Below are 18,467 nucleotides of genomic sequence, written 5' to 3'. Positions count from 1 at the left end.
TCATTAATACTAATTATTCTCAAGAACCTGAGTATTACTGGAATTATAATTTTAAACACACTATCTGTCCGCTACTCTCAAGACCGTTGACAATAATCATAGGTTCAATAATTTTACATTGTAATAACGCGCTCGCGTCAAGAAACAGAGCACAAAAGGCAATCAGAGAAATTTTACGAGATCATGAATATCTTCGTAATAAATGATAATGGCTTCACATTCCTCTGCATGTTTTATACAGAAACCGTGTTTCTTAAAAACTGTAACATAGTAGTAACATATTTTTTTAGGATCTTTTTCGAGATCACACAATTTTGTCGTAAAATAAATTCGCATTATCATTTAAATTTGGCAATCCTGATAACATTAACTTGGAACTGTTTAGTCCTCGGTCGCCTAGCAACCTATTAGTACACCTCATTGTAAACAACGCTGGTTGAAGGGTCATTATGAATAGCAGGTACGTATGGCTTTATTTTTCAAAATGTTCATGATACGCCTTACAAAAGTTCTACCAGCATACTAACACTTAAAGTGAGTATATGCAGTCAGCCATTTTTTGACCTATACTAATGGAAAAAGTAGTGTCATAATAATACAATTATGAATAAAATTATCGAATATTTTTTAATTTTCATATTTTTTTAAACACTATATAGCAACGAAAAAATAGTTAATTATAATATATTTCAGTGATCAATCTTGATAGTGAAAAAAAAAAGCTACACGTTTTTAGAATGAAGGATATTTAAATGATGATATTAGTACTTTGCCTCACTATCGAGCCACTCTGTAGGTGAGATCAATTATTATTACCTCGTAGATAATATATTAAATTGACAACAGTGCGCGGTTGTCTGCAACTGGTTTATTTTCATTGAAGTTAATACTCAGTGGTTTTGCTTTCCTAAAGTCTATTTCAGGAAAGGGGTGGAGTAATTTTTCAAAAAAACTTCCACAGACTATTGTAAGACTATTTACAGAACTTTTGGATTCCTTCTTCGTCGGTTGTTGTTGAATCGAACTTGCTGACGATTCGCCAATCATGTTGTTGGCTTCATCGGAGCTTGCCTGAAACTGTATTATTATGTATGCAAAAGCAATGCACAGTGACCCAACGAATACTAACGTAGTCAATAGTTGCAATTCCGGTTTCAGCGGAAACGACAATAACTTTCGAATTTTAAATGGCACAACCTATATTTTTTGCATGTTTTTATTCAGGAGATTCTACGTAGGATAGGACGGTTTTTCTCTTTTTTTTTGTTTTTTTGAATTTTTATTTAATTTTTGAAAATTGTGACCATCATAAATACTATTTACCGTGTCACCTGATCATGGGAAAAATTGTAAATGAAACTATTTTTTACTTGTCTAATGGCAAATAGTATTTAATATAATGACCTATTAATTTTTTAGGATAACCTAGTTTTTTCATATAGCAGTAGAAAAATAGTGCGGTAAACGGCATTTGACTCACGAGTTTATTTGACACGAGCGGAGCGAGTTTTTAATAAACGAGTGAGTTAATATCCGAGGAAATCTGAGGAAATATCCGAAGTGGCTCGGATTCATGGGAAACGAAACTGACGTGGTAAAGTGACGCTTCCCGCACGGATATTTTCGAGGTTTTACCGCACGTATTTGGGAGCAATCGGATGTTTTCGGAGATATTCCCCACGCTTTGAATTTTGACGTTTGTCAATTCTGACGGTCATATCAGTGAATGTATTCTTGTTGTTTTACGAAAATGTCCCCAAAAATTAACGGTCGTAGAAAAAATATAGTATGCAGAAAAAGTATAGTATGTATCGGTAAACTTTTTAACTCACTCGTTTATTAAACATTCGCTTCGCTCGTGTCAAATAAACTCGTGGGTCAAATGCCGCTTACCGCACTTGTTGCATAATATACTATTTTCTAATCCCGTATGTAAAATACCTAATTATCCACCGATCTAGCGTGCGGGAAGCGTCACTTTACCACGTCAGTTTCGTTTCCCATAAATCCGAGCCACTTCGGACATTTCCGGGATTTTACCGCACAGATTTGCGAGCAATCGGATGTTTTCGGAGATATTTCCCACGCTTTGAATTGTGACGTTTATCAATTCTGACGGTCATGTCAGTGAATGTATTCGTGTTGTTTTGGGAAAATGTCCCCAAAAACTAACTGTCGTAGAAAGTAGTATATTATGCAAGAAGTGTGGTATACGTCATTTGACTCACGAGTTTATGTAGGCAAAAACTAACGGTCGTAGAAAAAGTATATTGAAGCAACACGTTCGGTAAACTTTTAAACTCACTCGTTTATTAAAAACTCGCTCGTGTCAAATAAACTCGTGATTCAAATGCCGTTTACCGCACTTGTTGCATAATATACTAATTTTCTACTCCCGTCTGTAAAATATCAAATTACCCACCGATCTAGCGTCACTTTACCACGTCAGTTTCGTTTCCCATGAATCCGAGCCACTCCGGATATTTCCGGGATTTTACCGTATGGATTTGGGAGCAATCGGATGTTTTCGGAGATATTTCTAACGCTTTGAATTTTGACGTTTGTTAATTCTGAAGGTCATGTCAGCGAATGGTCGTAGAAAAAGCATAGTATGCAACACGCTCGGTAAACTTTTTAACTCACTCGTTTATTAAAAACTCGCTCCCCTCGTGTCAAATAAACTCGTGAGTAAAATGCCGTTTACCGCGCTTGTTGCATAATATACTATTTTTCTACTGCTATATAAAAAAAGTAGGTTATCCTAAAAAATTAATAGTTCATTATATTAAATGCTATTTGCCATTAGACAAGTAGAGAATAGTTTCATTTACAATTTTTTCCATGATCAGGTGACACGGTAATAGTATATTATGCAACAAGTGCGGAAATGAAGCTGACGTGGTAATGTGACTCTTCCCGCACGCTAGATCGGTGGGTAATTAGGTATTTTACAGACGGGAGTAGAAAAATAGTATTTATGATGGTCACAATTTTCAAAAATTAAATAAAAATTCAAAAAAAAAGAGAAAAACAGTCCTATCCTACGTAGAATGATCTCCTGAATCCAAAAATGCAAAAACAATAGGTTGTGCCATTTAAAATTCGAAAGTTACTATCGTTTCCGCTCAAACCGGAAGTGCAACATTGACTACATATTGTCAAAAAAATGTAGATCTCAAATCGCAATCTCAAGCCGTTTAAAAGTTATAGAGTGTACTTTTTTTTTAAATTCTCTCGAAGGGCACCGCATTACCCCATAGCTGACATTTTTGAATATTATCAATCATTTTTCCATTAGAAATTACGAAAATAATATCCAACATTTTGTTTTGACCGAATAATTTAATTTTTTGTTCAACTTTGTTAATTCTGTTTTGGCATAGTCCTTCATTGAACTATTGCGAAATTTGAATTATATGTATATCTTTGAAACACTGTATTTCAGAGAACTCACAACGTCCCGATGGTTGGAAGCGTACGTTGACAGGAGTGCGGGCTTAAGGACCCTACCGAGAAATGCGGTCCTAGCTGACGTAACGGGAGACGGAAGCTACCGCTTGGTGCTCACCGACATCAATCTAGAGTATTACTCACAAAGCAGGCTTAAATCATATAACGGAACACAGCTGGTATCAGACGAAATTCTTCACGACGTACCCAATTCGTTAATTACGTTTTATTGCGACGAGTTAGAGCCGAGGATACCAGGTATGGTCTGTTCATTGGGATTATCCAAGGGTGGTCATTAACATACAATGCAACAAGATTATTACCTAAAGTTTCGGAATTTAAATTCAGGTAAAATTGTGGTCCGTAATAGAAAATAATTTTATACCTGCCTGTCTTTAATATTCTTTGGTTTGATGTACTATTTAGTATAAGTTTATTAGTAATCATTCGTATGTAATACAGTGTGTGTTGAATCGTGTGCGGATTATGCAAAATATATGCGAGTCTAGTGTATCTCAGGAGATGCTTCCGCCCAAATGTAGAAAACACAAGTTATAAACAATGTTTATTTGACTCTCATTGAACGTGGTGCCAGCAAGCAAGCATCTTTAGAAGAAACGGCCACATTGACGAAAATTCCAACATCAACTGTATGGAAAATTGTGAATAATCGCGCCATCAAAAAGAGATAAAAGAATAACTATTTTGCATGCTGGCTCTAAAGATGGTTGGATTCCAAATGGACTTTCTCTGTCTGCGAAAAATATTAAAAATTCTTCTTTGGATTACCATGACGACACCACCGCTGATTTATTTGAAAGTTTATTATGTGAATAATTTTAAGTAATTTAAGTAGGTAATAAAAATAATTTGTAATTTTATTTTAGATTTAAACATAAATACATACATAAATAAATAAATATTCTTTAATATCTTTACTAACAAAACCTCAAATAATTAAATTCTAAGCAAAGTACGGACCTGTTCGGCCATATTTCATTCTTACAGCTTGCCCGGATCTTTCCTTAATTCGTATCAGTTAATCACTTTCTTAAATCTATGAACAGACTTTAATGAAAATCAAAGTTTTCGGCAAATTAGAAGCTATCTACGTAATTAACTATGTGTCAGTAAATTCATGTAAGCTTTGGTAAGGTCGCGATCCACGCGTGTGACACGCCAATGTCCTCTGCTATATGTGAAATTGTAAAAAATGTGTACGAATGTTTAATACGTTGAGGATTCATTAATCTACAAAAATGTCAATATCCTCGATGAAGAATATTGTTAACAGTTGAATGAAAGAAGAAAACCTAATGATTTTCAATCTCACTTTAGATAAATTGAAATGGAGGCTCGAAGAAGAAGAAACCGACATATTTATTAGCCCCGCCACCCTCTATTAGAGTTGTTTGTAAAAAAAATTATTTTAAAAAATATCCCCGACAACAATGTCATTACAAATCCAAGCTTTCACAGACGCCTACAACCAAAAGGGCATCAAGTGCAAAAATGATTCTTATTTCGAGCCCAGTTAAAAGAAAGGGTAACTTTTGGAAGGTTTAAATTCATATGCTGTTGAAAAACCATATCGTTAACTTTTAGTCCCACGGTGCGTACTTTACTTTCGATTGCAGCGAAGGTATCTAGTATTTATATCTAGTGAGGTGTTGGCAACTATGTCCACAGCATCTGCAAACACCAATAATACTTTCCGTTCATTGTTCGTATAAAGACTACGGTAGTTATGCATCTCAGCTTTTCTCACGACATATGCCAATGCAATATTGAAAAGAGTTTGGGATAGAGCAGTTTGTTTCAAGTCACTATTGATTTCGATAACATATATGGATTTGCGGACTATTCTCACCTTACTTTGCGTTCCGTTAATGCAGGCTTGGCTCATCTTTACTAATTTTTTCGAGATGCCCAGTTCCTTCGCAGCTTTCCACAGTTGAATCATCTCGACCCAATCAAGTTCTCAGCTGCTTTTCATCAGCTAACTAGCAGTTAAAAGCTGCTCGATGATAGAACTCCTTTGCCTAAACCCGAACTATGGTTTTAATCTTTCTATTGTGATGCTCGCTGACATATCCATATTTCCACGGGGAGGTTCATGTATGGCTCGGTGTAATCTTCTCCATAGTATTTGAAGCATTCTGAGGGTATAATACCACTTCCTAGCGCTTTGTTACCCACATCCAAATTCACCCAGTAATATTCCTCTGATCTAATCAAGGCTACACCGAACCACCTATACGAACTAATAGCGACACTATTTAGAATGAGTCTTCGGGTAGAGCCTACATCTTATCTTCGTAGAGGGAATCCGGAATATTAACTGTTAACTGCATTTTACATGGCCTATTCATAAAAAAAATAAATATTGAACAGTTGAAATAGCTCTTATATGTTTTATATTTTTTAGACAGGTTGTTCCAATAAAAGAACACAAGTTTAATAAAACGCGAATGCTTCTTGAAAATAATTATTTTCGCATGGTTTGAATGTTGTTTTAGCGCCATATTTCGAAAAATAATTATTTGTGGACCTAGGCTTTAATGATTTTTTTAAAATTACCATGTAATGTTAAGATCCAATAATACTAATATAAAATCAAATTTTGCGGGACGGGACGAATTAAATTTTGTGAAGGTCGCTGTTTAACATGTATTAAAATGTCATACCTGCCAAAGTTAAGCTTAGCCAAAGTATTAATTTTAGGCCCACTATATTATATAATAGCGATATGGATGTTCGTAATGGATGTATGTAATTTCTGTCGAAATATTTGCACCATAAAATTGAATACCGAAATTTTGAGTTCTACGTCCGCCACATTTATTGCAGTTTCCGAAAACCCGAAAACCGAGTGATACGATGTTTGTTTCTTTTAGCCATCGGAGTGGCATGTGGATCAGACTTGTTCATGTACAAGAACTTAAAGCCATTCTACAAATTCCGCGTGCCTAGCTGTCCTCTGACGTCGGTAGAATCGGAGGCGTGGAAGAAGGTGCTAGATGAAAAGCAGGTTCAAGTCGGCACGTTTTTGGAAACGTTGAAAAGCGTGCCGTACCATTCGTTGAGCTCGAGGTGAACAATTAAAATTGGTAAGTGAATATGCGTATCGATTAACCAATAACGTTTCGTTAGATCTCAGTATCTCCTCAATTTGCCATCCGACCTCAAAACCGAGGAATTTGTCAACAAATATATGAACAGTTTACCGACGAAGGATAACACTATAACGTGCACCACCACGCTGAGAAAAACTTCGCATAATAAACACGACTTGTCTTGTCCCGTTGTCGCCACGGAATTTGGGAACGTTTATGTTTTGGATCCGCAAAATTTTTCTATTCTTCAGCAGGTAAGGGCTAGAATCTCCACGTTGTATAACTTAGCAAGTCTTGTTCGGTCTTGGTCGGTTCTATATTTGGTTTTTTAATGCGAGAGACATAGATCATTAATCAGGGTCAACAACTTAAAGGTTATATCTTAAGGTTCTAAAGTTTTCGGTATTTTAGTTTTTAAAACCTAGACATCTCGAACCGTGAGTCAAGATTAATATTACGCAAATAAAGTTTAGACGCATTTGATAAATTTGTGATGTGACTATCACATTGGTCCTACTCCTAAAATTATAAAACACGTTAGCACTACGCTGATTCTAGCGTAGAATTAAAAATGGGACAGTTTGAAAAATTGTTGACAAGTTGGACAACCTGAACTTAAATAGTTAAATAGTTTGAGTAACAAAAATTGATCAAATCACCTTGGAGGATAATATTCATATAACATAAGTGAACATATTTTCGGTATTTACGCTGGATACTCTCCAAACTAGGAGTACGATTTTCGTAAATAGGGGAGCAACATATTATAGATGACTGAAAAATTATGAAAGTTTATTCCTTATAAACGTTGTGTCAACAATTTTAAGAGGGAAGAGATGTTGGACAGACCTCGCCATTTTCTAACACAGTAGTCCACTAATTTAGATGCGCTTGCCGGTATTCTTGATACGTGTTCAATAAAACTAAAGTTAGTGTCAAACACAACACCCAGATCCGTTAAGTTTGAACATACGACTATTATTTGTAATTCCTTGCAATCAATCTGTTTGGTGATGTCCAGAAAAAGTCTTTAGGTCATCCGAATACGACAAATGAAGCAAGTTTAACTTCATGGACAAATCGTTGATGAAAATCAAAAAAAGTAGGGGACGGAAATTCGACCCATGAGGCATCTATGCCGCAGCAACAAAAACTCAAGTTTCTATATTAAACATGTTGTCGAGATACGATTCTATTAAAATTCTAAAGTTCAATACTCTGAAAATTACGCAAATTACGACCTGTTGGCTTTTGTTCAAAACTTCTGAGATATTATGAGTAATATAGACAAGGTTAGTAGTGCATGAGACGGTGCTGGTGCTGGAAATTACAAAAAATACAGACATTGTCATGCCTTCAGAATTGGACAAAATTTAGATTTTTTCCATATATATGGATAAACTTTACTCCTTAAGACATGATTGAAATATAACCAGAAGCCGTGATATTTGGAGAGCAAGAAAATACATTTGAAAAGAACTTTACAACAAAACTGTGACGGGTCACTGTTGTTTGCGCCATCCTCCATTTCTCAGTTTCTCTCCATAAGAGTTTCCAATTCGTATTTATCAAGTCAAAAAACCTAAAACTGCCAATTTTCGATTTCGATTGAAGCATGTTGACCTCAATAATAATATTTTCGTGCCTAGTATCTCCAGTATATTCTTTATGAATGACCCCGCAGATTATTTAAAATGTTCTGCGATTGCATTTTATTTCAGGCGAACGTTTGCAGCATTGAAACCACCCCGTTCATCATGAAATCCGCGGGAGCGTACGAAATAGAGTATAAAATTGTAATCGCGACCAGGGAAGGGCACGTCTGCATTCTAAAAAGAGAATGGCTTGAAGGAAAATCGATTATAAACTGGAAAAACGATATCGTAGATATGGAATTGATACCGGGCGACAATCTGATCGTGATAGCTTGCAACGACAAGACCCTAAATTGTTTTACAAAACGAGTAACAGTTTTTCAAATTGTATTTTCGAAATTCCTAGTATCTACCTTTAGGGTCATCGGTTGTGGTCTATCGTCATGACGAATTCCATTACTTGTTTGTGCGTAGTCGATATCCTCCATTTGAATACGCAGTTGCTCGCTGTTGGTGTTAAAAGCGGACCCATTCACGTGTATAGCAGTAGACATGTGGTCGACTACGTGTCTGTACCCGACACCCCGTCTGTTCTAGCTTTTGGTCACCTCGGTCAAGAGGAAAACGTTATGACCATAATCACTTCAGGTATAGTACCCTAGTTATCCTACCCTAGTGGTTTATTGTGATTATTTTCAAATATGTCAGTTAGTTTTTGTTAGTTGACATTTCCTGTAAGTATTGTGTGTTACGTTAATAAATCTGTTCTTCAATATTTCTTCTTATAAAAAGCTTCTAGATGATAATTAAATATCTGTAACACTGTTATTATTATTATTATTATTATTATTAGGATTATTATTATTATTAAATTGCTAACCATATCGAGTGATTTCGAGGTAAAGACCAAACCACAGAAATTTTCAAAAAGTTCTCTCTTAACGCAACTAGAAAATATGTTGTGGTACAAGATGCGAATATTTCTGGTAATTGCCGTTCTTTTGAATTTATGAATCTTTCCATTTTATTATTGTTTTATATATCTATAGATAGATAGATAGATAGTTCTTTATTTCAGGTTAACAATAAATGAAATGATGTTAAAGACCAAAGGTCTTCTACGACTAGAGGCACTTATTGCTAGAACAATCGTAATACTACATTATATGTTACATAAGGATTATTTACATGTTTAGATAGTTGCTATAAGGCTTAAGTTCAATTAAGAGTTTTTTAATTTCTATTTTAAACGCTTTCCTATTATTAATACGTCTAACATTCAGAGGTAGTTTATTAAAGAGTTTTACACATATATACTTAGGACGCTTTTGAGTGATTTGTAAGCGATAGGTGTTATATTCCGATCTCGTATTATAATTTTCTGTATTTAGTTGTTGAAATAAATGTTTATTTCTGTGAAGGAACATATGGCATTTAAATTTGCATAGAGCGTATACTGTCAACCCATTTCGGCACATTTGATTATATTCCATTATAAAACTTATAAAACATGAATAGTAATATTTTTCCCCAAAAGATTATTCCGTATTTCATTCCTGATTCGTACTTAGCAAAATATAAAACTGTTAGTGTTTATTAGTTCATATACCTACCAACCGCCCTAATACGATAGCAGAATTAATTTTTAATTATTAATTGTTTATGTTCAGATGTTCATTCAGTAATATGCCCAAAAATTTTGTATTTTCAGACATGCGTAGGTTTTTATTGTCTACGCTGGGATTGCCTATTGTTTTTATATTAGACTGTTTGGGTTTTGGTTCTGAAGAATACGGCATTTGCTTTGTCTGTTAAAAATTAATTTGTTATCCAGGTACCATAAAATAATTTTATTAAGAAACGATTGTAGATCAGTGTATGTTATATAGTTAACAAATGTTTTTTTTTAAATTTGAAGAATTTTAAATTGTTTAGAATGGACACCTTCAAATTTTATAATGAATGTTTAAATTTATTGAAGCGCACACCTCAACTATTTCGATTTAAGGATAAATACTTCATGAATTTGTTGCATCTTATAGGAAGCAGTTGCGACAGCTTGCATTATCCATTATAGTGACACGCTATTATCCAGAATATTTTTTAAAACATCATTTTTAAAATAGTTTTAAACTTCTAAATTTGTATCTTCATGATAGTCCAAGCTAAAGTCGCAGAAAATAGCAATCTGTTTGTAATAAATCCCTCTTCCGATCCAGTGATATGTTTTTTTTATGTGAAGGTGCCTTTGTTTGATACTTTTTATTAGAATCAACTCGCCCTTTGGATTATGTATCGGTCCAAGTTTCATCTACATAAATTATGGATCTATTTTCGGATCTACACCTTTTAATTTATTGGAGGTAATTAAATCTCCAACTGCTATTCTATTACTATTAAGATTCTATGAGAATGGCATGTAAAAAGGCTTACTTTTGTATACATTGCTTAGTTTGATATGTTAGAGATTCTGCTTGAAGTGAAGAAACTTCGTAATTTTTGACTGCCTATAAAATAGCACAAACAGTGGACAGACCTAAGTTTTGCTACTCGTTGAAAATGCAAAGTCCAAACATTAAAATTTCCTATTTGGTCACACGGAACAAAGGACATTTGTAACAAAAATGAGACGAGTTCCCTGCAAGGACTGTTTCGGAATCTTGCAAAATTCATAATCCGAATATAACCTCCCTCAATCAAGGATATGAGCATATAGATTTGGCAAATTCACATTTTTTATATAAGTGCTACCAACTGAATCATGAGCGGGAAATTTAAATTCCAATTAATTCAGCCCTATAGTTGGCGATGGTGGTTTTTAGCAATCGCGTCATCGATGACGTGACTAAAACATTATACCTACGTATAAATTATCGGTTGCGTGGTCATAATTACTTTTTGGAGGAGAAACCGTCAAAAGCCAACTTTGAGACCCACTTTAGTGAAATCAGAAACGCCCTGTATATCCTAAATCCACAAACTGCTGCAGTTTATTAATCGTTTATAGTGGTCATACGTCCGAAATCCCTGAACTGCTGTAAAGGCACAAATAAATTCTAATTTTAGAAGTTTATTCCTATTGAACGGTACATGATATTGAAAAAACATATGGCAAAAGTGTGACAAGTGACCATTAACATATTGTAAAATGTTTCAGACGGCTCTATAATATTCAAGATATTAAAAAGGACTGCCGAATTTAAAGTCAGAAACCAGGAGTCCAATCAAACTACTCAGGGTACGTTGTCTTTACCCAAACGCAGCAAACTCTTTTTGGAACAAACCGCGAGGGAACGACAACACGCTGTCGGTCTGTATTTCCAATTTGCGTCTTCTTTTGTTTTTAATATTTTAGCTTTTTCAGAAATCCACCAGATGTTTCAGCAAGATCTGTTAACATTCCGACTGACCGTCGCCAAAGCAATTTGCCAAGCGTTTACCGATCAATCCTCCACCGGCAATCAAAAAGAACAAATAAAATTGTCAGCGCAAGTAGGTATTTCAACAGGAAATAAATGTCGAAGTTTAGGTGAATTGGCTTATTATTAGGTTTGTTCCTAATAGTCTCCGCATCGGTCCACAAAGTAGTCAGCTAAATCTTTACCGTTGAAATCATCCATCCGAAAAGCTTGTAGTAAAGTTTGCATGAATTTCAGGTTCAAAAAAAGCATGTATAAAGTTGGCGACGTAGGTACGTCATATGAAAAAAAATTTTATTAATAATTTTAAGAACAAAAACTTATTATTCTTAAAATCAGGCATCCATTTTTTCCAGTAGAGTACTAGTTTTTTGCTCAAGAGTAAAGAACCTTTTAATTTTCCAATATCCAAAAATGTTTTCTACAAAAATTGATTACTAAACGCTACAGCAAAATATGGGCTTGAAAAAAAAATTCAACATCCATCAGTTTGTCAACCAATGTTAGATTACACGGAACTACAGCAAAATTTGCATTGTTATTGGTGCGGGTGATCCATTATAAGATCTAATTTGGTTTATATATTTTAGATAACAAAGTTTAATACAAAAGTTGCAGTGTGGCAAAAAATTATATTATATCAAATTGTATTTTTTACATTTTACATTGGAAATCCTGTATATTATATGGAAAAGAAAAGCCTTTTACGCTGATTTCAGAAATATTTAACATGTTATAATAATTTTCTACATTAAGGTCAGAATTATCCAAAAGGGCGCCATGCCAACGCCTTTTGTTTAATTATGACAGTTCTGGTATATCTTGAATTGTTCAATTCAATTATCCAATTGTTCGAAAGTGGCGAAAAAATAAAATAAATTCGAAATATCTATTGAGCTAAATGTTGAAAATGTCCTTCATTGCAAATTATTAATATTATATATTTCACAACAAATTAATTCTTTAACAATGTCATCTATATTGCAATGTCATGTTTTGTAAACAACCCCACAAAAAATATCTGGAAGAGTAATCTCTGAATATTAATTGCAGCAACATTATAAGAAGAAGCGTCATCGTATTGCCATATAATTTCAGTTAATTTATTCATTCCGATGTTTTTTAAAAGATTTTGTAAATCATTTCTTCATAATTCCTAAATAGATTTCTCCAATCATCGTCGAGGAGTAAAAAATGTGATGTTAGTTATTTTTTAAACCCCGCCAAAGGTTTACCTATTAGGCACCCCTGCTGTAGCAAAAGCTAATTCGCCAGTCATTCTATCATTGCATCATATATCTATATCTATATATTTGGCAAATTTAAAAGGGTTGAAATAATTTTTTAAAGTTTTCCAAATTTTTCCAAAACTCTTCTGCAGATTAAACATTAAATTAATTTTGAAAAATATAAATTTGATATAATACGCTTTTTTTTAAATACATTTCAAAAATGAATATTTTTTTTTATGTGAATTGGTGTAATCGCGTTAGTCCTGGTCAACTTGTTTTAAGAACATTTCATTAACATTAATAATAAAAAAAGTCTCCCATATGGTTCCAACTTACTCATACATATTACATAATATTCTACTTAATATCAAAAAGGAGCCAACACGAACATTCCAAATTTTATGCAAGTTAAGAATATCGGCCCCCTTCTATCTTCGAATGTTAAGGGCTTAAAATGCGTTCTCGCGTCATTTAAGTCCTGGATGATTAACATTTTCTTTGTAAGAAAGGAATTTCAAAAATTTTTTCTGTAAACTTTGAATTGTATTTTTATCGATGTTATACTTATACTACTTCAAATGATAGAAATAAACAAATTAAGAAGGTAACCACGCACCCTAGTCGCCGTTTCAGATACTCGACAATAATTTCCAGAATAATCCTCATATTATTGTAGATGAAATATATCCTTTAGTTTAGTTTTCGCCAGCGCGATATTTATTTATTTATTATTTCTGCATGCAATTACAAAGGGTTATGTTTACATTATTTCTTTTTGCGGACGTGACCCGAACACAAAAGCAAGCCGTTTTGCGGTGTTTCCTGAAAGTTCGGGTCTACTTTTGATGCGTACCGACGAAGGGTTTAAAAGCGGGTCACGACACTTGACCGGGGGCATTATGTATTAGACGATTAAACTAAAAAGACGCAAAAGACGTGGGTAACGCGGAATGCCGTGCCGCTTACTCTTTTTCTTTAATCAGACGAAAAACGAGTAGACGAATTGTTAGACGAAAGACGAGTAAACGAATTGTTAGACGAAAGACTGGTAGACTAACTGTTGTTGTCCATGACAAATGTAAAAGAAGTTGTTGTGCGCTGTGTAAATAAGTGAAAATATTATAGTCTTATTTAATTTACCAGAACGTCGGACTGTGTTTATTTCCTCAGAACCTTAGACTAACGATAAACAATTCTACATTATTTTTCGTTATTTGGAAAGTGTTGTATTCGTTACAGTTCTTACTTAGTTGAAATGTTTAAGTTACAGTCTTTCTACTGTCTTGGTAATTAATTGATGTTCTTGATTATATATATATATATATATATATATATATATATATATATATATATATATATATATATATATATATATATATATATATATGTGTGTGTGTGTGTGTGTGTGTGTGTGTGTGTGTGTGTGTGTGTGTGTGTGTGTGTGTGTGTGTGTGTGTCGAAAGAAAGTTTTGATATAATGCTAAGTCTTGTGAAAGCCCAGACGCAGTAGTTGACAAATTTCTATTCTGAATTTGTTGCTCAGAAAAAACGGATTAATAAAATTACGCTTTCCAAAAATTCGCCACCAAAACATTCGGAGTTGGAAAAATAGTTAAAATGTGTTTAAATATGACTGCAGTTGGGCAGTCAATAATATACCGACTTGTGTACGACAGTAAATGCGACCTCATCAGGTCACCAGAAAAGTACAAGAAAAAAAACTGTAATAAATATATCTGAAAAGACTGACAACAGAAGAATAATACATTCGTTTTATTTGAAAAAAGAAATGCTTGCCTGGGACAAAATAACATCGGAAATGGAAAGGGATGATTTCATGACAGGTTAAAAATTTAAAAAGAGCGAGGCAAGCGTTTATAGGACGGTCCACTGGAATAAAATCACCATCGGGAAAAGTAAAAGATTAGCAAAGATGGATTGTTCGTGGCGGTTTATTAGCATTTCAATGAAAATGGTCTGGGGACTGTCATGTAGACAATTTCCAGCAAATGCTAGATCTTATTCCTTCACTTAGGAAAATCCGAAAAAATACCAACGTTTTCTTCGAAAACAATTACATAATTCATTGGCTTACTTTGGAATAAACCTCTTTATACGAAATTTGTTGTTGAAGAAATTGCTTCAAAACGAATATTAAGCCTACCTTAGGTTTCAATAGTATTGAACCAATTTCAATATTGATCATTGAACGTGTAAGGAGTACAGTTTTTTTCTTATCATATAATAATAATAATAATAATAATAATAATAATAATAATCAATAATATTGATTCAATAAAATGTGTAGGGTAGTCCTTTTGCCACATCAATGTGAATTAAACCACATACTAATCTATTTTTTTTTTCAAAGAAACTTCCACAGGCTTTTGCTTTTTACAAAACTTCTGGATTCCTCCTGCGTCGGTTTTTGCTTAGTCGAAATTGCTGACGTTTCGCCAATCATCCTGTTGACTTCTTCAGAGCTTGACTGAAACTACTCTACTATTATCTCACTACTGTATTATTTTCTTTCTAAACAGCGATATATACATCCTTTTTACCTGAAGATTTAATGGGATCTGGGCAGATTTTGAGAACATACTGACGTAAAAATCCTGTCTGCGGCCATGTTGCTTGTTGAATGCCTCAAGATTCTTGGTGAAAAACGAGATTTTAAATCTCGCTAACACGTATATTGATTAAAGTTCCTGTATTATCAACATCGGCAGGGCCTTTATATTTCTAATAGCTATATGATTACACCAGTTGGCGTTACTGAATTGACGCAAAAATTTGCCGAAAATTAGAAGTTTAATTTCGTGAATAAATTTGATAAGAACTTCGAGAATTTGTTTGACGAGTATTTGCTATCAAAATGGTGCATACTATTCGTCAAATTGTTCGCGAACTAACGTCGTGAATTATGTTATGAACAAATTGTCAATGGAAAATCTATACTCTTCATATCATCATTACAACAAACCAAAACTTCTTGTATGGTATTACATCTCTTCGGGAAGCCAGAATACAGTTTTTCTTAAAGTATGTAATATCAGCAACATAAATTAATTCAGCAATGTTTTAGGTTTTGGGTTTGGGTCCAAAGTTCACGGTCGTGCTTAGCCTGGAGAATATCAACCCGGAAAATCACGTCAAGGGTGTTTTCGTTACCTTTCACGTCAATCCGTCATTATACAAACTTAGCCGCCATTTTGTTGAGGTAAATACTTAAATGACCACCATTATTGTTTGAGTTTATTATTACATTTTCTACCGAAATTGTTATTTCTGTCGCAAGGCGTCTATATAAAAGTTGGTCGATTACATTTTTGTTAGATTTCATAAAACATTTGCAATAAATCTGCCGATTTTCATAACAGTTGGATGAAAAACATTTAAGAAAATGACGGTATATTTCCCTCCAAGATCGAAGATAAGAAACACTCTGTATGAACGTATAATAAGAGCATTCAGTGTGTTTTCTGTTTGTGTTTAGCAATAACCAAAATTTTGAAAACTGAAATACAGGGTAAGAAAAAATTAAATCTAAATTCCAAGATTTTATAAAACGAAAAAGAGTAATTAATTGAAAGAAAAACACGAAAACTTAAATAAACATTAACAAATAACAGGAACAATATTTTTAGTAACAAATCTCCATACACTAAATATTTCAATTTTCAATGAGTAAAAACTTTCAATTTTTGTGAGTGTTTAAATATCATATGATATTTGTTGTATACACACTTACTTGACGTTGTTGAAATCTTTCCCCTAATTGGATGAGCCTAGAATTAAGCTGATGACAACGACGAGATTTGGCATTTTTATTTTTTATATTCGTCACAAAAATTGTAGATACCACTAATACCACCTGGGCTGTCATACAAAATCGAGACCAGAGTTATAGAAATTGTCGACGCTCAACTTCAAGACCAAATTCAGGATAATACGGGACTGCTCAATAAGAAAATGTTAAAAGTGTTCGTCGCTAGGATTGGTCAATCACAACCGATACTTGCAGCTACAATAAATATGCCTCCTACAGAATTTATTGTTTAAAAATATATTCAAAGTTAAGACACCTAGTTTATTATTTACTGTACTTACGTTAATTACAGTAATTACATTTATTGAGAACTTAATTTGAATATAAAAGTTTATTTTGATTTTTTTTTATTTTTGACTTCTGATAAACGTTTGCAGGGTAAATGGGTAAATGGGTAAAAGGGAATAATGTTCTCCAAATTAATATTTGAAACTGGTTTATTGCAACAAAACTTCGTTTTTTTTCAATTACGACACGGTAAAACGAACTGATAATTTTATTCTACATATATGGTCTATTCCTTTCTCTATATATAGTTATTTTGAACAAGCATTTTGTTATTTCATATGTTCTATCAAAAGTAAATCAAACAACAAAATTCTTCCTAGTTACTAATCATTTTGACAAATTTTGCTATTAGTACTGGTACAGTGGCAGGAACACAGTCAGCTTGACGGTAAAAATTCCATAGCTTTAGACAAATATTCAATTTTGTCTTCTACCGGGTGTCCCACAAATTGAATTTTTTACATAACTGGATAACCATAATCACTAATTTGCTTCTTTAACTAGTAATGGCTTTAAAAAAACATCTATAGGTGTATACAAATTTTGGAACAGTCAAATTTTGCAAATTTTTATCAAAAGAATTTTTCACAGCAATGTGCGATATGAGATTTTTGCATTTTATCCTCAATGGTCATCAATCGAGCAAACATCCAAGAAATCGATTATTTATAAATGATAAACAATCATAAAAACTTTCCAAACTATGACAAAATTCAATGGCGTAGTCAGTTTTCTTCTAAAACTTGAACATTTTGATACACAAGCTAAACCTATGTTTTTTCAATGGAATATCCGGTATGTATTTTAATAATTTAATTAGGCGTGTCAAAACTATGTAACTCATGAGAGGTATTTCAAATGCAAAGTATTATTTTTTTAATGGGTGGTGCATGATTTGTTTCGTAATTGTTATTGCCCCAAAATATGACAATTATCAATGCATATTTTTTGTAAAAATGTATGTAATCTATGTAAAAAATTCTTTATTTAGTAACAAAAAGAGATGCTTTTTTTGTTTTTGGAACGCAAGATTAGTTTTATCATTGAAATTTGTGCGTTTCAGACGAAAATGACGCCACTGGATCCTGTGTAAAAAAACAGTTTTCATTTTTCAAAGAAACTTCCACAGGCTACTGTAATACTTTTTACAAAACTTCTGGATTAATCCTGCGTCGGTTTTTGCTGAGTCATCATCCTGTTGGCTTCTTCAGAGTTTGACTGGAACTGTTTCAATCAAGCTCTGAAGAAGCCACTGGATGATTGGGGAAACATCGGCAAGTTCAACTCAGCAAAAACCGAAGCAGAAAGAATCCAGAAGTTTTGTAAAAAGCAGACCAATTTTCATTTTTTTCCTTTACGCATAACCGAACGGGGCATCAAAAAATTCAAATTTTCAAAAGATCACCCGGTATTTAAAAAATCAGTAAATTTCTCTATGTCCCGCCTTTCACTTCATGAAAATATAGCCACCTAAAGCCGGAACATTCTGGCTTTAATAAGCGAGTTACACCATAAAACCATCATAAATGAGACACACT

The 18,467-nt window shown here is 33.5% G+C and overlaps 1 protein-coding gene across 1 annotated transcript; it reads left to right on the top strand.

The window, feature by feature from the left end:
- Window positions 1-379: 379 nt before the first annotated feature.
- LOC132703375 (Bardet-Biedl syndrome 1 protein homolog) lies at window positions 380-17,918 on the top strand. The gene is made up of 10 exons (XM_060672597.1): window positions 380-460; window positions 3,446-3,708; window positions 6,348-6,543; window positions 6,604-6,820; window positions 8,288-8,530; window positions 8,581-8,809; window positions 11,319-11,471; window positions 11,526-11,653; window positions 15,898-16,032; window positions 16,671-17,918. The coding sequence occupies exons 1-10, from the start codon at window positions 450-452 to the stop codon at window positions 16,872-16,874; spliced, it is 1,779 nt and encodes a 592-aa protein (XP_060528580.1). The 5' UTR covers window positions 380-449; the 3' UTR covers window positions 16,875-17,918.
- The last annotated feature ends 549 nt before the right edge of the window (window positions 17,919-18,467 follow it).

The sequence above is a fragment of the Cylas formicarius genome, unplaced genomic scaffold (assembly GCF_029955315.1).
Source record: "Cylas formicarius isolate icCylForm1 unplaced genomic scaffold, icCylForm1.1 PGA_scaffold_6__28_contigs__length_40554024, whole genome shotgun sequence".
In the NCBI taxonomy this organism is placed as follows: Eukaryota; Metazoa; Arthropoda; class Insecta; order Coleoptera; family Brentidae; genus Cylas; species Cylas formicarius.
This window is presented reverse-complemented; position numbering and strand designations above follow the sequence as displayed.